General features: G+C 39.3%; 1 protein-coding gene across 3 annotated transcripts in view; it reads left to right on the top strand.

The window, feature by feature from the left end:
* Positions 1-22,981, top strand: part of NALCN (sodium leak channel, non-selective) — a 300,348-nt gene that overhangs the window by 159,044 nt on the left and 118,323 nt on the right. For all 3 annotated transcript variants that reach the window (XM_047871039.1, XM_047871030.1, XM_047871050.1), the window contains exon 13: positions 11,124-11,261. In XM_047871039.1, the coding sequence (XP_047726995.1) occupies positions 11,124-11,261 (138 nt within the window). The remainder of the gene's footprint in view (positions 1-11,123; positions 11,262-22,981) is intronic.

Here is a 22,981-nt window from a genome sequence, read left to right as displayed (position 1 = left end):
TCTTCCATAGTGGTCTAAAATTTGACCAGTAAACAGGCTTTTCCCTCTCTCTCTTTTTATTCATTTAAATGGAATGCTTGGCAACAAGCACATTTTAGGAATTATAGAAATGAAATAAATAATGTGGGTTCATTTTGGAAAAAAAAAAACAAAGAACTGCTTGGTCTTTTGGGACAGTATAAAAGGCAGTCACAGAATTGAAACCCCTGGTTTCAACTTTATTTCTTTCTAAATGACAAGGTATAAGGCATAATCATTTTACAGAGAGATTAATGTTTTAAATGTTTCGTTTCGTATTAACAACAAAGGGAATTGATTTCAACAGATCTCAAATTCCAAAAAGTTCATATATTGAGAGAGAGACATGCCTTCAAAACCTTTACCATTTAAAGGTCGCTAGCGACTAAACTCTCCAGACCAGGGCCCTACAACAAAATCCAGCCACTGTTCCATTTTGTTTTCAGATCCCAGTGTATGTGATAACATTGAGCACAGCACCTATTTTATTTAGCTCTCTATTATCAGTCCATTTGCTAACACCAGGATTTTTACTGTTTATTCAACAAATACTCAGATGAATCGACAGCACCAGAAGGTAATTTATCGGATCTATTAGGAACAAAACATTTACTGCAGCCTTTTCCTGTAATTTATAGGTAAGAGATAGTCTGGGAAAATGGGCTGGAAAATTTACTGTATGAAAACAAAGTTCTCCAATTGACTGCTAGTACCAATTAATAGATCATAAAATAGAGACACTTAGAGCTATAGAGGTTCTCTAGGGAATCATTTAGTTCAAAGATGAAACAAAATGATGCCATCAAAAATAACCACACTTTCAAAATCATATATCTAAAAGGAAATATCTTCTTTTTCTTTATTTAAATTTTTTTTTCTTTCACATTTATTTATTATTGAGAGACAGAGAGACACAGAGCGTGAGCAGGGGAGGGGTAGAGAGAGGGGGAGACACAGAATCTGAAGTAGGCTCCAGGCTCTGAGCTGTCAGCACAGAGCCTGATGCGGGGCTTGAACTCACAAACTGTGAGATCATGACCTGAGCTGAAGTCAGTCGCTTAACCAATTGAGCCACCCAGGCACCCCAAAAAGGAAATATCTTCTAAAAAAAATATGAATGGTTTATCCAATATAATATTAAGCTTTATAAAAATGGAATCATACTGTGTATGGCATAAAGAGTTTTAAGTCATAGAAACCGTATAGAAACTCTGAAATTTAAATGAGGGTAATTGAAGTTTTTCCTTGAAAGAGATTTTTTCATTTTTATTAATATTTCTTGTATGGTGCTTTCATGTTTATAAAGTACTCACACATACTTAATTTAGTTTGATTCTCAAAACAGTCTTCAGAGTGCTGCTATCATGCATTTGGGGAAGATGGGTATCAGGACCGCTAGGTGTTCTTTGCCTCACTGCTCTGCCGCTCACAGAAGGTCAAGGTCTTTATACTCAGTTCATGCAACTCCAATTTAAAAAGCACTCTTAGCTCCCCCATCTAGGAAGGTCATCTCTTGAGGGTGAGGGCAGAGATGAAGTGGATGTCGTTAGTCAGGTGACAGATGACAAAAAGTTTGGGAAAGCTTGTGTCTGGTAATGGACTCACCAAAAACATGGAAGGGGCTTGCCAGACAGTGTTGAGGCCCCTTTGGAGGCCTGGGACAAGGGAGCCTGTCTTCCTCTGCTATAAGCCCCGTCTTCAGAGCACATGGAGGGGTAAGCGCAGCCATGAAACGTCAGATTCACCTAGGAGTAGGCATTTTTCCTGAGAGTTTGCCAAAAAAGACAATCGGAGTTTGGAGAACTGGAAAAAGTGTAACTGAATTGATGGACCATCGAATTCCATCTAAACCATTAAAGAGGAATTGGAAGTAAAGAAATGGCTGCCGCCAGTGGCTTTAACGTCACAGCGCTATGTTTTTACTCCAGATTTCAAACCCACAGTTTGGAGTTATGGACAGCTTAGTATAGCCACAGTAAGTGGTGGCTCTTAGAACTTTAATTTACTCTAGGTTTTTAAGTACATTTAATGTCATCTTATTGTTTTTTTCCACCCCCCACCGAACTCTCCATAAGACCTCGATCTTGACAGTCATGATTTTGCCAGCCAACATGAGATAAGTCCAACATTTGCTATTGATTGAAGTCATTTTAAATATTAAAGTTTTGAGTAGTTAAGTTTTAAATAAAAGAACTATACCACAAAGTATTAAAGGATCATGATGCTAGTAGATTTTTTAGAGGATAAAACTCCTCTACCTATTACTGCTATTTGAGTGGGGAAAAAAGAAACAAGGAGATTGAGTAGGTGACTAATTAAGGCAATTAAAACCAAAGGAGGTGTCACTTTTGTACTCAGTGAATACATCAAGCCAAGTCTTCTATTTTAGGGCTGACTGGTAGTAAGACACAGCAGGGACACTCTCAATAAGAAGGTTGAGCCACTATATAAGTTGTCAAGTGGATTTCATTTTGAAAGCACATCTATTGTAGAGAAAGAGTTCCCGAAACCAGCTAGAGCTAGAGAAAGTAGATGCAAATTATATTGTAAAATGAAAGCTGTATGTCAATATGGGTTGTATTCTTCACCACATTTAAAATTTTTTTAAGTGTCTATTTTTAAAAAGATGAATATCTGTTTTACATGTATTTGAATACAAAAGATAAAAGGCATGTTAAGTGAAAAGCAATTTTTCTGTCCACACAAAAACCTGTATGAGGATGTTCACAGCAGCATTATTCATAATGGCCAGAAAGGTGGAAACAACCCAAATATACATCAACTAATGAATAGATAAACTGTGGTATGTCCTTATAATGAAATATCAATTGGCAATAAAGGGAATACAGTGCTGATGCATACTACAACATGCATGAACCCTGACCACGGATTGTATGATGGAGATGTTGAGAACCGGCAAATCCAGAGAGACAGAAAGTATAGTGGTTTCTGAAGGCTGCAGGAGGGAGAAATGGGGAGTGATTGCTCATGGGCACATAGTTTTTGAGGGGAGGGGGAGGTAATGAACTGTTCTTAAACTAGGGGTAATGTCATACAACTCTGTGAATAAACTAAAAACACTTAATTGTAGACTTTAAAAGATGAATTTTATGGTACACAAAATATAATATATCTCAGTAAAGCTATTACTTTAAGAAGTTCAAATTGAGTATCTATCCCCCCCACTTCCTCCGCATTCTGTCCTCTACATTCCAGTCCTCAGAGTACCAAGTTTATTTTATAGGCTTTCAAGCATTTTGAGGCCCACAAGAACACATCTAGTTTGTATATTACAAATGGGATCATACTGTATATTCTGCTCGATATGTGTTGACTAAAACCTGAGGTGTTTACCCATCCTACTTTTTAAAAATATTTAAATATTGTTTGACCTAAATTTATATTCACACCTACTCAAAACCCAAAACATGCACTGGGGCATCAAGTTATCAAAGGGCATCCACGATATGCTTTTGAAAGGGTTATGAACTGCTTTGCAAGGCCCGGACAAAGACTTGTAGCCTGTTTATTTCAGCATAGGGTGATCCTTGCTTTGCTGTCTCACCTAAGTCTAGGTAGGTCTGTCAGAAAGATCAAGGGAGGGGCGACTGGGTGGCTCAGTCGGTTAAGTGTCCCACTTCGGCTCAGGTCATGATCTCGCACTCCGTGGGTTCGAGCCCCGCGTCGGGCTCTGTGCTGACAGCTCAGAGCCTGGAGCCTGCTTCGGATTCTGTGTCTCCTTCTCTCTCTGACCCTCCCCCATTCATGCTCTGTCTCTCTCTGTCTCAAAAATAAATAAACATTAAAAAAAAAAATTAAAAAAAAAAAAGAAAGATCAAGGGATCCCTGGGACCTTGAGAGAGAAAAGGATGTCTTGTCATTGATAAACCTATCTCTGCCACCAACAGTGTGGCATGGGCCTTTGGTGGCCCTGGTGGCAGCTGGTCTAGGAGACATTGTTCACCCCATCTGTGATTGACATTCAAGGGCATTATTTGGAACAAAAGAGAAGTTATAAAAATACTTTCTTATTCCTCCCTCTTTGGTCTTATTTTTATTCAAGTTCCCCAGTCTCAGTTTATGACAGGAAAGTATAGCTCCAAAATGTAGGGCTACTTACAGGGAAACTATTAGCTGTGTTAGTAGTAATATCCGGGAATATTGAGAATAAATGTGGAACTGAGACCAAGAACCACGGTGAGATTTAGCGGGATTTCCTCACAGGTTGGATGCAGAAACCGAAAATGTCTGTGAGGTCATTGGCCTGAGTAACTTGGAGAATGAGCTGATATTTCCTGAGATGGGAAGGAGACAGAGGGAACAGATTTGGGGAATAGAGCATGAAGGGTTTGATGTGGAACATCTAATGCTTGAGACTCCTGTCTGATAGACATTCAAGTGGAGAAGCAGAGTCGATTCCGGATGTGAGGCTGAAGCCATCAGTATATAGATGGTATTTAAAGCATTGGGATGAGTGAGTTGAACTAGTTAGTAAGTGTTGAGAGGCACAAAAGAGATCTGAGGACTGAGCCCTGAGGCTCTGCAGCATTTAGAGATTACGTGAGAAGATGCCAACAAAGGAGACTGAGAAGGGCTGATGGTGAACTTTGTGTCTCTCTCCTGCAGTGCTCAGGACATTCAGTGACTCCAGGACCCTGTTCTCTATGCTTAGACGTGTTTTCTCCTGCATCACCCCTGGAACAGCTCTCCTCATCACAATCCTGCCTTGTGGCTTTCTCCCCCTGCTCTGGTCCCACCCTTTGTTTTATTCCCACACACCTGAGGGATGTGATGCACTCCAATTAGAAAAAGGTGGTCACTGAGCTGGTGATTTTCAAGACCTTCCTTCTCCACTTGGTGAATATCATTGCCATGTCTACTCAGTGTGTTTTCTTTCCCTCTTAATTCCTGTTCATTCGGAGACGTTTGCTTCCTTGTTTTATCAACATACTCATAACTCTGACTTTTTAACGATCCCTCTTGTTCCTACTGACCTGCACAGCTTGTCTTCAGTTGTTCACCTCCAGATGCTACTGCCAGTATTGTGATTTTTCTCTGTACCTTCCGCTAGAGGTTCATTAGAGATGTTTTTGATTGGTTTAGTTCTTCCCTGATGGAGCAGAGTTGTTTGTTCCTGATCACCTCAAAGGCCATTCTTTAGTTAACTGCTCATCCCTGATCCAGTTAGTACCTCCAGGCACCTTCAGTGTGAACAGGGCCTGACCTGTATAGTGGTGTTTAACATGTGATTGTGTCATTTAAAAAAAAAAAAAAAGTAAGAGGACTTGTAAACAAAGTTGTTTACCCCTATTTACATCTGTAGGTTTGGACTTGAGGAGTAAAATCGCAAAACCACAGACCCTCTGTCCCTAAAACCTAAGGAAACAAATGAAACAGTTAATTATCAGCCTGAAAAAATTATACAGCAACAACCACACAAAGGCAAAGCCACAGTTTCATACCATTATCTTTGAATAGCAGCTACTAAGGAGGGAGGAAAGCTGGGAGAAAGAGAGAGAGAGTCAAAGAGGGAGGATTCACTCTTGAAGCTCATGCGTTAAGCCTGTTTTCCAGACATTGAGAAGAAAATAAATTGGAAAAGCAAATCTTAAAACACATCCTCCTCTCCTTCTGTTTGAGGAGACTTGACCATGGAAGCATGCACAAGCCTGAAAAAAGACGAGAAACCCCCCAGTGTAGAAGTGACTTGTTCCAGCCCTTTTACAAGAGGCAAAAGAAACTGCTAGATCTCACCATTTTATTTTTCCAAGACAGAAAGAAAGCTTGAGAGTGAAAGCAAAATAATCATGATTTCCAGAAACGAATTGTCTCCCATGATACACAAAAATTTAGCATAGTGAGAGTATGAGGAGAAAAGAAGAAAACAGAAGCCACAAGGGGACAGGCGGCCCTGGGAGCAAGAGCCCCTCTTGTATTCTTTCTCCTCACAGAGAACCCAAAATGGCAGAATCAGCCTGTCTGTCCTCCCCTGGAGCCAGTGCTGGGAGAGTGAGGTCTGGAAGAGCCCATGATCTGAGGATGCGAACACCAGAGACTGACGGGCTCTGGCAGCAATAAGGATTTCTGAATAACTGAACTGAAGAAATACCTGAAGCCTGATCTTTCGAGCATGACTTCCCATAGCGTAGCTAATACTTCTGTCCCTGCAAACCCCTCTTCTCATACTGAGACAGCAAAGCAGAGAGAAGAAAACCCAGCTGACAGTGAAACAGGACTCACAACCAGGCCTGAGATTTGGGGTCACTTTCTGACACCGTAATAGAACAAAAGATCTAGACAAAGTTAATTGTATTTCAGAAGGACAGATATCATATGTTTTCACTCATATGTGGATCTTGAGAAACTTAACAGAAGACCATGGAGGAAGGGAAGAGAAATAATTTCAAACAGAGAGGGAGGAAGGCAAACCGTAAGAGACTCTTAAATATAGAGAACAAACAGGGTGGATGGGGGGTAGGGGAGAGGGGAAAATGGGTGATGGGCATTGAGGAGGGCACTTGTTGGGATGAGCACTGGGTGTTGTATGTAAGCAATGAACCATGGAAACTGACCCCCAAAAACCAAGAACACACTTTACACAGTGTATGTTAGCCATTTTGACAATAAATTATATTTTAAAAAGAATAAGAAGAAAGTTCAAAGCAAAGATTCTGACCACCATGGAGCAAATCTAGAAAGCAATTAGTCCACATTAAAACAGGTGATAAGAAGACTCCAAGAAAAATATCCGAGAGCAAGAATCCAATGGTTTTGGAGTAACAGAAGGTTTTGGGAAGAACATCTACAGCAGCATAAGAGTGGAATTTATTCCAAACAATAGATAAAATTCATGAGAATTTGGAAAGTATAGGAAATAGAAGGGGGGGGAGGTATGTATTTCTTTTTCCAACAAAATCTGTCAAAACCAATCAGAAAATCTCAACCAAGCAAAACTAAACTTAACTGAAAATTGTGTAAGAAAGCAAGATTCAAATAAAATGCATGAAACTAAATCAGATTCTGAACAATTAGTGGAAAGTGAGAAAGGGAGCATTTACCTGGAGCATTGACCTTCTGGTACCGTATACCTCATAATACTGGAGCCCTGGAGAAGGAAGTAAGATCTGAGAGCATTACCCGACTCAACAGTGAACAATATTTTTATAGTCAACTTATAGTTTATCAATCTGTTGATTATAAATGTACTGGCAAGCATGAAAGACCAGTTAGGACTAAGAAGTGTGCTTAGGCATATAGCTGTAGTCTGCAGTTTATCACCCATTAAGAAACTCATCATCAGGTTTCTTTACTATACAGTATTTTAATGACATGACATCACCTTGATTAAGCTTTTGAAAGGTAATATTAATTAGCTTAACAAGAAGTGTGTGGAAACTATATAAGTAGAAATATTTTCTCAGAATCGTGAATAAAAAGTTAATAAATTGAAAGGTAAACATTTCTATGAGATTGGAGAATATTAGTTTTTCTTAGATTAATGTAATCTCAACAAATAAAACAAGAGAATGTTTTGAGGAGTTAATACATAAAAGTAAATAAAAGAATTCTGAAAACAGAAGTTTATGGGGAACAGCTAGGAACCCTAGCTTTTTAAATTCATTACGATGTTTTAAATTCATTAATCAAATTATTAATTCGTTTTAATCATTATTAAAGTGAATGTACAGTTGTTAGGCAATTTGGAGTGAGATAGATTGATGGAAAAGAATAAAAATTTAGAAATAGAGCTGAAATTGTCTGAGTATTCCGTTTATGGTAAGAGGTATTTCAGATTAGTGAAGAAAAGATAAATTTTTTTCAAATATATGTGCTGAGTCAGCTGATCATCTATTAAAAGAAAAAATAAGATTAATTCTTATCTCACTTCTTATACCAAAATAAATTCCAGATACAAACTGATTTAAATGTGACTTCTGGTTAAGCATGCTAAACATAATAAACTAAAACTACTTCATAAAAGTATGGGTACATTTACGTCCAATCATCCAGTGAGAGAAGTTTTTTACCTTAGATAAAAGAATAGCAAATTAGACCACATAGAAATGTAAAATTTATGTTCACAAAAATACCACAAATGGATTGAGGAAAATACTTTAAACATATATAACAGATAAAAGATCCATTTTCTTAATTTATAAAGAGCTGGTAGAAGCCATTAAAGAGGGACAAGAGGTCAACAGGATAGGAAAATGACGTTAAGTAGAGACAAGGAGCTCAGAGAAAACAACTTCCTCCAGCCCTTTGTTCCTGGCCCCCTTCTTCCCCATTTAAGTCCTTCTCATTTTCATCATGACAATCACTTGCCATCATTTTCCCCAAACAGTTCTTGCCTCACCCAAGAGGAGTACGTTGATACTTCTAACTGGCTCATGATAGCTTTACCACAATTCTCTTATATACCATGTTTTCCCTTTTGCCTTTTCTTACAGTTGGTCATTTTCATCTTTTTCTCTAATCTTGATTATAAATTTCTCAGTAGAAGAAACTGTGTCTTCCTCATCTCAGTCCCCAACACATCAAGCCTTCAGTAACCACCAATAACCCACATTTAAATAAATACACTAAGCAGGCTCTTCAAGGGACACAGATTCCATTGACAATATAAATATAAGTAAGTGTACTTGAGTCACATCTCCCAGTCGTTGGGATTTAATTTCTGGATAAGATTTCAACAAAACTGACATAGCAGCCTTCATGCCAGGCACAAATTAATTTTCAGCCCGTGATTGAAATATTTCATGGCGCTACTTTTTGTTGGTTTATTCAAGGAAGCAGCTGGAAACACATGAATCGCATTGTAACAAAGCATTGCTCTCAAATATAATTCACAGCATCTTACAACATGCACTTTCAGGTGGCTGAGCTGTGCAGAAAGGAGATTTTTTTTTCTTCTGAGACTCTGAAAAGAGTGGAAGATAACCCCTGTGTTCTTGCCCACATTGCTTATCTGCCAGCAACAGGTTACAATCCCATTGCTCCATGTTCCCTAACATTTACTGAATGTATAATAGCTGAGTATTCATGAAAGCTAATGCAGTGGATGAAAACAAATTAATTTGGTTGGTCCCCAAGGCAGTTGAAAGGTACACCTACATTTTTTGGTCTCTAGGTACCAAGAATAAATGTTGGATTTAATCACAAGCTGGCCTGTCATTTTGGGGGAAAGGAATTCATGTCGGGTGAAATTCTGTTTATACTGGTAGATGTGTTGACTCTTCCCCTTGTGCTGTTGAGTCTTGAGGATGTACACACACTTTCACATTGGTGACGTCTTCATTGAAGAAAATACAGCAGTCTGATATTTTTATGTGAATTGTCTTTGAAATTTGTGTTCCTTGTCTTTGGATGTAATAAATATGTGACAGAAACATACACAGAGGGAAAAAGTAATGTCCTCAATAAGTTTTGGCATTCTTAAGAAGTTAAATGACGCATTGCAAAATCTGAAGCATTTTTCGGATGAGTTAGGACTAATATTCTCTTAGACGCCCTGGCAAAGAAAGTATTATATTGTCTGTCCTTGGCGATGCTGAGTTCAAGCATCAATAACAGCCTACTTCATGCTTACATGAACAAAACACGTTGTAGGTAATGAGGTTATAAAAAATTAACTCAAGGAGATGTTAAGTGTTTCACACATAGACAAAGGATAGGTGGAAAAACTTATCTCCTAGTAAAAGAATCACTTACCAATTAATTGCTCCTTTGTTCAAATGGGTCCGCTTTGTGCTGGGATTGAATGTCGTACTTCTAAAACAGTTAAAATTTAAGTGTCCCTAGGAAAGGAAACTGCTAAGAGTGTGTACTGTGTGGGGTGCAGCCTGGAAACTAGTAGATTCAAGACTTCACTGAACATGGACTGCAGTGCTTGGAAAAGAACTTACTTTGGAGTCATAATGACTCAGTGGTACTTGTTACTGCCACACATTAATAGAGTGACTTTGAGCTAATCACCAATCATCTTTAAGCCTCATTTTCCTTATCTTCTAAAAAAAAAAGGGCAGAGTAGATTTTCTGTAGGGTTCATTTTGTCTCTAAGATCCTATCAGTGTAACAGGGCTTTTTATCTTGGGCCTGTCCATCTCTGTATTATCCTGGACCTTATTTCTTGGAATCTGAGAATCCAATTTACATCTTCATTGTACTAAAGCCTATAAAGACATTTTTAAAGAGTCACTGGATTACAATTGTCACTTTCTCCAGACATCATCGTCATAATAAATCCTCATTAAGAAGCATTTATTGTTCACTAATGTATGTAAGATACACGAGTCAGAGATGTACATGTAATCATATATTTAATAAGAAAAACTTGTAAGAACAGAACTAGCCAAAGTCTTTGCAGAGAAAGTATGAGTCTTTTAGCTTGGCTAGATTTTGTGGGAATGCTCTATTTTATTTATTTATTCATTTATTTATTTATTTATTTAGGTCTTGGCCTCTTTCATGGTCTTGAGTATGCACCCTGAAAATAATAAATAAAATCATGAAAATATGTTTGTCTTTATTAAGTCTCTTGGTATGGTAATACCATTTAGAAATGTTTCTTTTTTAATGAGTCTTGTGTTTTTAATATAACTGAAATAATTTGATGGATGGGTACTATAAAAGTAAAATCAAGGCTATTATTCTCATATGCCTGTAGACAATCAAATGCAATTCGCTATAAAAATAAGTTGCACTTAGCAACAGAAAAAAAATACAGTTATTTGTAGGAAATGTTAAGCAACTCATTAGCTTGCTTCGAGGAAAAAAAAGAAAGTCAAATAAAAAGATGTCTTTTTATTTTATTTTATTTTCTCAACAGTATTTACCACCAACAAGGCTAATATTAATTCAGGGTAATTATTATTAATAATAATTCAGGGTGATTATTTTAGTTTTCCACACTGAATAGTTAGATATCAGCCTTAAGGATCTTTAATTCTCAGCTCTTTCCCCTCTGTGGAATTAAGGCTGTTCTCCCAATCAATCAGATAAAAATCAATAATATTGAGATCGAAGTCCTCAAACACCACAAACTAGTTTTAAACTGCATGCAAGTCTGAACTGGTGTTTAATGCCTCCATTCTCTTCCTCCATAGGCGTTTATGTCCATGTTCCAGATCCTCACCCAGGAAGGATGGGTAGACGTAATGGACCAAACCCTAAATGCTGTGGGACACATGTGGGCACCTGTGGTAGCCATCTATTTCATTCTCTATCACCTCTTTGCCACTCTGGTGAGTTTAGCATTTCTTGTCAATTATATCTTAGTACCGTAGTGGGGTAAGCATCAACCGGTTTCTGTGGCCTCTTTTCAATGTCAAAACGAGAGTCAGAGAACCAGTGTAGAGTAGTCCGGGCACATGAGGTTTCTTCCAGTCTAAATTTCTATGACTCCAACTGCTTGAGGAACTAGATTCCAAATTTGACTAAGAGGAGGGCTCCATCCTATACTCCAATGTCTGCCTGAGGGAACACGAGATAAAACATAATGAAATCCCATATTCAAGTACATGGTTAACCATCTCTAAGTGTTCCCAGAACTATGTCATTATTATTGCTGCTGCTATTATTGTTATTTATAAGGTGGGGACACACTCTTCAGTTTCACTGCTTCCATTCCAAAGCTGAGATTAAACTGAAGACCTTGACTCTAGGGTGCAGTTAGAAGTCAGCTCTGTGTTTCTGGGCTGTGTGGCTGAAAGAAACACATGGGAAAAGATTAAAACACAGAGTCACAAATATTGCAAAAAGCATCATGAAAACAAAATACCAAAACCCGGGAAAAATTGACTTCTATCACACAAGGAGAATTTTCTTTTCAATGCATGTGCATTAAACAGAAAGAAAAAGGTTGTGAAATATGGCCTTGACATAGTAAGGGATGTAATTCTCAGATCTTTCTAATGGCCAAAGTACATCCCCTTATAATAAATGTGTGTATATTTAAGAAGCAAACTTAAGCTCTATTATGTTAAAAGTTCTAGTGTAAGGACCCAAAATGTTATCCTTTATCAGAAACACATGAAATTAAAAAAACAAAAAACAAAAAGCCCTGCTGTTGCTAAAAAGCAGAACGTTTCATAATTTCATTCCTATTATTTGGAACAACCAAGGTAGGCAGTGTTCCCACTTTACAGATGATGAAACTGAGGCTTACAGATGATGAAACACACCCAACATCATGTACAGTGTAAATGCTAGACCCAGGACGTTCCCATGTCTTCCTGGTCTCATAGCCTGTGGTCAGGCAGCTACGTTGTTATTTCCTAAGATTGTGAAGTTTAGCATTATCACTGAAAATGTCTTCCTGGAATCAAACCTCTCTCCAAGAGTCACTAAAATAAGACAAATTACAAATGGGCACTAAGATTCCTTCCAATTCTAAATGTGAACTAAATAGGTGCTTCAGAAACTAGATGTGTTCAAGGTTGCATTTGCTATAGGCAGAACCTTTCTTTCGAAAGGGAGCACATAGGTCAAAAAGTGTATAGGGATACATTGTTACATGGTGTAACGTTTTAGGTTCAAACCGTAGAACCACATAGAAATAGTTTTGGCATTTTTTACGTGGGGTGACTTTTAAAATATGCACAAAAGGAGAGAACCTTCTGCAGAAGGAATGGAGGCCTGGTTTCCAGAGCCAAATCCACCTGCGCCTCATGACATTGGCCCTGAGGGCTTTGCATCCTGTCTTCTGGGACCTTTAAGTCTATCTCATTCATCCATCCATCCATTCATTCATCCATCCACACACCCATTTGTCAATTCAACTAATATTTATTAAGTACCTACTCTGTTTAAGTTCCTTTATAACTATGGAATAGCTTGGAGACTATTGATCATAGTTAAAGGTAGGATAGATATGATTGAAATCATCTATGTATAGTAATAATCAAATTGTTCTTCTATTAAAACAATATATTTGTTTGCTATCCTCATGGCAGATGTTTCACACAAATTTGATCCTTTAGTGAAAGTCTCACGCAATACGAAAGCAAGAAGAAAAATGATTCGGCCTAGTAAACTGTTTATACCAAACCAACGCAACCTCTCTGTTGCGTTGTATCTGAAAATGAGGGTAACGATGCCCCACATACCTACTTTCCAAGATGCCATCTACATGGGAGCTGTATTTTGGGGGATGTTTTAGCCATGGGATAAGAGGGTGATCACAGCTACCACCAACACTGAGTTTAAATAAGATGTTGTGTGCATTTAAAGCTATACATTAATAAAGGCTAAACATTTAATATGTTCAGATGCTTTTAATTTATAGAAGTAAAGTAGTACTGATCAATTTAAAGCATCATTGATGCCCATTCCTAGACCGAGTCCTTCTCTGCCTTAATGTTTCCTTCTTCCGCCCGTACCATGTCTCCCAGATAATGACTGGGATGTATTTGGTATGAATCTATCGTCCAGTTTTAAATCATATTTTACTGAATTTAACATGCTATTAACTATAGGAAGACTCTTATTTTGGCTAACATTAACAAGAAACAACAATTAAACCAAACACACATAGATAAGTTGCATGCCAGTTTTAGACTGTTGAAATGTAAAAATAAACGTGTGTCTAAAAATCCATGAAATGAAGTAGTTTCCCACATATATATGTATCCATCAAAAATATGTAATGTTTTAAATTTAAAGTTATAACCTACAAACAGTTTATACCATTAGTTTTTAAGATTTATATTAATTTTCCAGTTGAGAAGCTATGCTCCAGTGCCCTGATGGCTGTCCCTGGGAGGCATGTCCCTGTACACTTTTCTCACTGCTATGGCCACACAGCATGCTGAGGCCAAGTCATATTTGATCATTGTTTCTCTCCTTAAGATCATTAGTAGCAGCAATTTTCAGGGTAAATGGGATCAAACTCCACACACATTCCCCAAATACTGTTTTTGAAATCTTTTTATCCTAATGTACATAAAGTTCATTAGTATATATAATCATGAATATATGGAATGTGACTGACTGTCATATTTGTTTATCAGTCCTTCCTGGTGGATATTTAAGTTGTATTCCAATGTTTTGCCCTCACAATGTTGCAACTAATACATGTATACATTGTGTCCACTTGTGTGAGTGTTTCTCTAGGTTATATGCCAGAAAGTAGAACTCCAGATCCTGGATCCTGCCCAGATGGCTCTATAGCATGGGTCTGCAAGCCCATGTATCAAATCTGGTCCACAGGCTTATTTATACAGCCCTTGAGCAATGCACAGGAGTGGTTTGTGCATTTTAAAATTACTATATAAGTACGCATAGAACATCATCAGTGTTGCCTCTCGGCCCTCAAAACCTAAAATATTCACTGTAGGGACCTGACACTTGCTGAGCCCTGTTCAATGGGCAAGCTATACTAGCTCACCCTCCCAAGTGCCGCAGTTGAGAACCCCATGTTCTTCCTTCCTCATGTATAGTTGACGTGGTTAGGCTTAAGATTATGACAGTCTGATGAGTTGGATGGTAGTATCACTTGGCCTTTAGCTTGCATTTTTGCATTTCAGTAGTTGTTGATAAGGGAGCACTTCTTCATATGCTTACTGGCCATCTTTGTGACCCACCCAACCATATTGTAAGCTTTACCTGTTTTTCTAAAAGCTAGTTGGTCTTTTTACAATGCATTTGTCGGAGTACTACATATCCTGTGGGATAGTAGTCCCGTGACTGCTGTAGGAGTTGCAAATTTCCTCTGTTAGGCAGCATTTTGTTATTTCAATTTGCCTCTGATGGCTTTTGACATTATATTTTGACATGGTCAAAACCATCCGTTTTTCACTTACGGTCAATATTTATTCTGGATTCATGCTTAGGAAATTCTTTCCCACCCTGATGTGGGAAAAATATTCTCCTCTGTCTTCTAATTGTTTTAAATTTCTGGTCTTTAAGGAATCTTAACGTACTGCTTGTATATAGTGTGAGCCAGATAAAATACACTGCTGCAAGAAAACTCAAAGGTTTTTCTTAACCAGACTTATGTGAAGTGTTTTAAGCTTTGAGATATTTGGTTGGGTTCTCTGATTATGAAATCTAAAGCCAAAAGGACAACTACTCAGATTTTTTAAATTTATAAATGATTTTTTAATGTTTTTAATTTTTTTAAGTTTATTTATTTATCTTGAGAGAGACAGAGCAAGATAGAGAGACAGAGACAGAGAAAGAGAGAGAGAATCCCAAGCAGACTCTGCACTGCCAGCATGGAGTCCAGTGTGGAGCTCGAACCCATGAACCACAAGATCATGATCTGGCCAAAACCAAAACCGACCAAGCCTCCCAGGCGCCCCTATAAATGATTTGTTTTTTAATGAGACCTAATTAATTCACTGAAAGAAGGCACTCCACAAGACATGAAATCTGAGTGTCCCTTTCATACTATACTACCCAAAAAGTCTTGGGACCAAAGTCACTTTGCCAGTTCACTTGAGATTTTGCCTAAAACGTGATCAGCAGTTGCTCTGCTTTTCTGGACATCCTCCAACCCACAGTCGCTATGACAGGCTCTACAATGTTAGCCCAATCTGATTTAGCCCAGTTTTCCTGAATCTCAACTGCTATGTCTAAGTACTAGCCTACATCCTGGCCAGCTTGGCAAAGAGCTCAATCCCTCCCCTTTTTGAGTCTGTACCTAGTACAGAAGTAGGACAAGTAAACACAGACCAACCAGCCAACCAACAAACAAATAAAACCTGTGATTTAAGACCTACTGACGCAAGTGATAAAAGGCTGTAGCTTGCCTTCTATTAGGGCCCACATAATACTTCTGATTCCCGCTCATTCCAGCCCTACCTGATCTGAAATAGTTAAAATATTGGCAGTAAAACAGCTGGAGACAGTCTGTGGATTGACAGATAAAATATGTGGATGGAGGCCCTAGGCCTGTGTTAAATATGCATCACATCCCCTTAAAATCCGAACACAAGTTAAAATCTCCATTCCATAAGCCTGTCTTTAGGCTTGAACTTAATTAAAATGAGCATTTTTCTTAAATTGTATGCTTCTTTTTGCAAAATACTACAAAGCATTTTAATCCAAATGAAAAAAAAAAAAGTCCACATAAATATACAAGCTCTGATTTGTTTTTTATCCACACTGGCCAAGTCGTGCTGCACAAGCCAGGGAGTCCCTGATTTAGTCTTTTCAAGGACAGGCATATGCCAGGCAGCAAAATAAGAAAAAAAAAAATGTTTGGCTGCAGTTTGTTCTGGAATAAAAAACAGCAGGCTATTCCATCGCCCCCTGGGGGCACCAATTTGTCAGCCCACAATGAAAATCAAGCTTAAGTGTATAGCAAATGCATATTCATAACCATTATCTATTGTCTCTTTAAAATGTCTCTCTCATCCACCAGGTATTTATTCTGTATTTCTGTCCTGACTGATTGCGGTTTGCCCAGTGCTTGTGAAATTCGTCTCCCCCCCCCCACCCCCCACTTTTGCCAATGATTAGGCGATAAGGGCTATTGAAGACTTACCCAGTTGAAAGACTCTATTTTTTTTTTTTTGCTCAGTGTTTTTCCCTTTATTATTGTTTCAAAGGAAAGCCCTGTGATGTGAATACTGAAAGAGAGAAAATGTAATTAAGCGTTCATTGTGGATAGTCTTTTTGTTACCTTTGAAGTGCTTAAATTAACACAGCAATCTCTTGATTTTGCTTCTGTAGTGGCAGTTTTCTGAGAATAGTCATATTTTGCTGACAAAAATGGCATTCCAAAGTGTAAATTAAATAACTTGATTTTATAGAATTCATTTAAAAGTGCATCTGTGTTGAACATACCCCATTTTACATTGCTCTGATTGCATTTGACTTTTTGTTGACCTGTGTAAAAAACGAGATTGTTTCCAACACAGCTTGTGAGACAACTTAGGATAGTGTGATTCTAAATGGTGAAAAGGAAAAAGAAAAACACGGGATTATGGGGTGTTGACCAGGTGCCTGCTGTGCTCCTGTTGTATGCTTGAAAATAATTTTTAAAAAGGAATTATTAATAAAGCTCATTGTAGAGAGAGAAATAAAACTAAAGGTGACATTTCAGCTAATGGGCTATTGTTAAGCTGCATCAGAGGGAAAAGAAAGTAGTACAAGTTCACTTTGAAGAAGTGGGAAGGGAACGGGGAAGATTTGGAGGACAAGGACAAGACTATATGCAGAGTTAGAGAGAATGCAAAATAGAGGTAGACATTCTCAGCCAAGAAAACCCACTCAAAAAATGGTAAGGCCACCCTCTTTCAAGATAAACCATGACTTTCAGTAGTCTGAGTCATGCTGCCCCAAAAGTTGAGTCTTCGGTAGAGGAGAACCTTCTTGTGCTGGGCAAAATGGTCTTGTCACAAGAAAACTGGAGGCAATAATGATACTGGGGAACACACCTGCTTCCGTAATTTGTCAAATTGTGCTAAAATGTGTTCTGGGTAAAAGGAAGGAAAACAGATTGTCTACGGTTGAATGTACAAAACTTAAAACATAGCAAATACCTAGCAAACCCTTAGCTCAGGAGAATCTGGCTTTTTCAGTACAATGTAAGGAGTGAGAACAGCAGTTAGAGGAGGATAGAGAGGCCATAGGATTTAATGGTAGCTGAACACCTGTTAAGACACTGGGACAGGAGCCATATTGAACCCAGAAATGGATGCTTTGAAATCCACTAAGCTAGAAGGTCAAAAATCTCACTAGTATGTTGGTATGTCATTCATAAAAATTCTAGGAACGAGATTGGATGGCCCCCCAGAGATTTAATATGGCATTTTCCCCACTAAATGTATTGTCAATGCTAAAAATATCTTGAGCAAACTAGAAGAATTTGGTACCTGTGATATTTTAATAGTTATTCTACACTTTTTCATTGAAATTGGTGATTTGTAGTGTATCAGTATTGCTCAAAAATAAGGAGGTACATGTATTACATCAGTTGTATATTACATAGTAGAACAAATACTTGTGTTGCTTACTAATATAATGGAAAGTTATATAGCTCTCTTAAAAAGTGACTAGTAGCCAATGCCCAAAAATATACAGATGAACTTCTTTTTCTAAAGCATTGAACAAATTAAATACCACTGTGTTGAAAGTATATGTGTGCCCTAACAAAGCTCAAGAGAAAATGAAAGGATAGACCATTAGCCTCTTTTGCCCCTGAAAGTACATCATTCAGAAAAATTGTGATGTAGTATTCTGTGCCACATTATAAATCCAAGTATTATGTAAATCCAAATATTAAAAAAAAAAGTAAATAAAGCAGAGCAGGTTAATTGCATAATTTAGAACTGGCCAAGTGTAAAGGTAAAAGCGTTCCATGGAAATGAGGAAGCTCTTGTGAATCAATGTGGTGAGTCCCTGTAAAAAACCTATTTATTCTAGCAATAACATTTTAATATACACCTGTGAATCACACATATTGGCTACGGAAAACCCTTTGGCACACACATGTGGCGCCTGTGGGTAAACACTGACTGAAAATAAGATTCAGACGTCAATGTAATGGGTTCACATTCCGATAAGCATCACCTCAGCTTTCTATAAAAACAGAACAAAAAAGTGCAAAAGGAAACTGGGAGAACTGGGAACTGTTCTTGCTTTCAGAACTAGGATTTGTCCCCCATTCCTATGACTTTGTCAGGGTGGTGGAGGGGTTGGGGTTTTGGAATAGCCTACACCAGATCAGCGTCCCACTCAGCCCACCTGTGCACAGCACCGGGTCTGTAGGAGAAGAGTGTCTCACTGACAACGTGAATTAAATAAAACAGGAGCCGAGCTGCCACCCTCCCTTCACTTCTATTTCTTTATCACAGTGGTTATTGCCACCTTAGTCGAGTCTGAGAAAAGAACCACAAAGTAATTCTCACCTCCTTGCAATCGGCCACAGCTCAGCCCTGCCTCTCCTGCACCTTCTGTTTCCATTCCAAACAGGCAATCAAAGCCAGACGTCGTCGGTCACCTCTCACTCTAAGTGCCAAGGTGCCACCTTATCACAGTGCTTGGCAACAAGGACCAGGCTAAAAGTCCGTATCCAAATGGAGTTTTGGGAGGAAATGAGAGCTCCACACAGATTTTTCAATACAGATTCTGCATGTGCCATCATGTTGTCAGGTTAATTAAGCAGCAACACCTAAACAGAGATATTTGTTGAATGAATTTAGGTTTAATGACAGTTGAAAGCAAGCTTTCAACTTTCTTTTACATTATTCTTGAATTTGTTGTCCAAACCCCTCCCAGCTGCTTCGTCCTGTGGGTGTGGGCCTTTCAATCCTCAGAGCCCTTTCATCGAGTTTGCTAGCAAAGCCAAACCTTTTCCTTTTGGAGTCTTGCCTTCTCTCTACCTTGAAAGCCAAACACCCAGCTACATGGGAAACCTTATATATTTAACTTTTTTTTTTTTTTACATTTTACTTATTTTTGAGAGAGCGAGAGAGAGACAGAGCCCAAGTGGGGGAGGGGCAGAGAGAGAGGGAGACACAGAATCCGAAGCAGGCTCTAGGCTCCGAGCTGTCAGCACAGAGCCCGATGCGGGGCTTGAACCCACAAACCATGAGATCATGACCTGAGCCAAAGTCGGACACCCAACCGACTGAGCCACCCAGGCGCTCCAAAACCTTATATATTTAATAGCCCTTTGTCAAACTGTACTTCATGCTGTGTAGTTACTGTTTCAGTGAACCAATTTAAAATAACTACATTATGCATTAAAAATTACATTTGGGAGGACAAATTTAACAGAGAGGAAGCAAATGTCATCGCTTAGTGATTATTACAACCTCCCTCTCATACCTGCCAACCTCCCAGCCTCCCTTGGTGGCATTTGGGCCAACTGCCACCCCTCCATCCTACCTCTCTGGCCTCTGGTGGCAGTGCTCTGTGATACTTAACTGCTCACCTGGCCCCTAATAAGCCACATGTTCCCAAGGCCTTGTCTTTGCTCATGCCACCTGGAAATCCGTTCTCATAATTCTCTTCCTGCGAAAATCATCTTTTCTCCTTAGTATCTTGATAGTAGCACAGGATTGGACCCTATCAGTGCCTCACAATCTTAAATAAGTAGCACTCAGAAGACACACTGAGGCCTATTGTCCCAGATCAGCTCTCAGAAATCTAAATGCTCAGATGGCACAGAACTAAATGTGTGATACTCTGATTGGGCTTAGTTTCTGGTCGTCAGTCTTCACATTGGTATGAGCCTCACTCTCAACCCCTGCTCCAACTTTGCTTCACATTCCTCCTTTCTCACAAGGAATGACATTTTCCAGGATGGAGCTTGAGGGAAGCAGGGGGGTGCAGCAGAGGGCGGCGGCCACACTCAGGGGCAGCAGCAGTAGTGGTGCCAACCTGGGCGTGTTCAGCATCCATGACTTGGCCCCCACTTCTCACCAGAACTTGGCAAGAGGTAGCCTTGCTGGAGGCCCTGCATGGACAGGGGGTGGCCCGCACAGAGTTGGAGGTCTGGGAAGTTCTGGGAAGAGAGGGGAGGCCTGAGAGAACCTCAGAAACAAATCTCTCTCTGTTCCCACCTGGAATGGAAGAACTTCTCAGCTTTCCTGAGAGTTGAGAGCCAGTGCATAGGAACAGCATTAGTATAAGAGCAATGTCCCAAGCTGGAGACTAGATGGAGAGTAGAAGGGCATAAATGGAGACCCCCAAAAAGATACATCCACATCCTGACTCCCAGACCTGTGAGTTTGGCCTTATTTGGAAAAAGGGCCTTTGCAGATGTAATTAAATTAAGGTTATTGACATGAGACATCCTAGATTATCCAGGTGAGTCCTAAATCCAATGACAAGTGTCCCTACGAGAAACAAAATAAGGACAAGACACAGGAAGAAAGAGAAGACCACATGAAGACAGAGGTGGAGGCTGGCGCGATGCCATCACAAGCTAACTAGCACCTGGCACCACTGGAAGATGGAAGGCAAGGTTCACCCTCCCCTGGAGTCTCTAGAGGGAGCGTGTTCCTGCTGACAACCTGATTTTGGACAATGGCCTCCAGAACAATCATAGAATACACTTATGTTGTTTCCAGCCACTAAGCTTGTACAACTCATTACAGCAGCCCTAGGAAACTAACACAAGGGGTGTCACTGAGAATCAGATCTTAGTAGGAGCTGCAGGAGCTGAGGTGGTGACCAATTCAGCAGAGGCCCCCAAAACAAGCACTATCACTGTCCCCAAAGGTGGACAGAGGACAGGCCACATGGCCACAGTGGACCAGACCTGATGAGAAGCACATCATTGACCTTCGACCAACAAAAGGAATATTTATTCAAATGTAACTGAGTTTTGAAAGACTAAATTGAATTGATATAGCAAGATGTAGCTTTCAGCCATCAGCACAAATGGAGGGTTTATGGACTAAATTCAATTCATGTGTAGAAATATCAAGAAAATTATTTTAGTTTTTGCATATCTAAGTTTATGACTGTATATTTTCATACAGGCTGCACCAAACCACAGGATTGTTGGGAGAAGATTAAACAGGAAAAGCGATAGCTGCAATTCGTTGAGCTTTTGTTGTTTTATCCATAATATTTCACAGACAAGGGCCCTGAAACTCAGTGTCTGGTCGCTAACTGAGGTCTCCCACCACAGTGCTCTTTCTCCCAGGCCACCCACCTACAGCAACCCAGTTGAACTGTGAACCTCATAGCAGTGAGCTCAATATCATATTTATATTCCTGACCAGGCAGTGTCTGACACATCGATGGAGCCCAATCAACTGCTTGTCGAATTTAATCGAATAACATAACCTCACTGTCCTTAAGTAGCCTGCCATCTGTCTGGTGTTAGGAAAATCATTAAAAATAAAATATCCTGCCAACCCAGAAAACATCTCCATCAAGGTAGACGAGAAAGAAAACAGTTTTATTATTGAATAATCACTATGCCAGACAGCAGTGGGCATCACAGGCAACCCACTAAAGAGACCACAAAGACAAAGCAATTTCACCTTGTATATATATTACATCTGTGTTCTCAAGACGAAAATAGCTAGGCCTCACATAAGAAGACTTGACAGGATCATTTATTAAATAGAGTTCCCCCTAAATTCACCTGGTAATTGGGGTGGCCATCTGTGGTAGCTAATTACCTTTATCTAGAAGAAAAAGAAAACTTCTCATCTCTTCAAGACAAGTAGGTACTTTTGGAATGTGGAGCCAGGTTGCTAAGTGACACTCCCATCGCTCCCCGCCCCACCCCCCTGCCCTGCCCCAGAAGAAGGGAGAAGGGAATGATAGATAGGGTGCTGTTTGGCTAGTGTTTATATATCAAAGAGGTCACCCCCTTCCCAAGAAAACCATTCTTGGGTTGTAAAATAAGTGCTGTGTATACATCAAAGGGGGAGGCGAAGAATCTACAAAGTCATGTTTTCTAAAGGAAATGCTCTAAGAAAAGGAAGGAGAGCAGTCACTTTTATCATGGAGGAAATTTTTTTTCTTTTTAGATTCGCGTTTGTCCTTTAGTGGGGAGATAGGAAAACTGGTTAAATTAGACACAGCAGCGCCTGCCTAAGTGCCCGATGAGAAATAGAAATGGTGAAGGATGGCACTTCCTCGAGTCAGGAGACCCTCTGGTGGACATCTCTGAATTTGGAGTGAGATTGTAGGGGAAGGTAGATTCCTCCTCTGATATTGCTGTTGATGAGAATATCAAGGTCAGGCAAGGGGACTACACTTCAAGGGAACTATGAATGGTCCTGTTGAGAATAATGTCTGGTTAGAGAAAGACTAATATATCTGTGCCCAGATGCCTATGGTGTGGCAGACATGGTGACATCAGTAAAAATCTGTCATCTAGATGATTCTGTATCTTCTTTAAGTTCTGGTAGGATCCCAAAGGACATGGCTTTTAAACAGAAATATATTGGCACTTCTCCCAAGCCAAGCATACACTGTCAAAATTTAATAATATTTGGAACCTTTTTTCTCCTTGTTATATACCCATGGAACTTGGAAAAGAGCT

This window comes from Prionailurus viverrinus, chromosome A1 (assembly GCF_022837055.1).
Source record: "Prionailurus viverrinus isolate Anna chromosome A1, UM_Priviv_1.0, whole genome shotgun sequence".
Lineage (NCBI taxonomy): Eukaryota > Metazoa > Chordata > Mammalia > Carnivora > Felidae > Prionailurus > Prionailurus viverrinus.
This window is presented reverse-complemented; position numbering and strand designations above follow the sequence as displayed.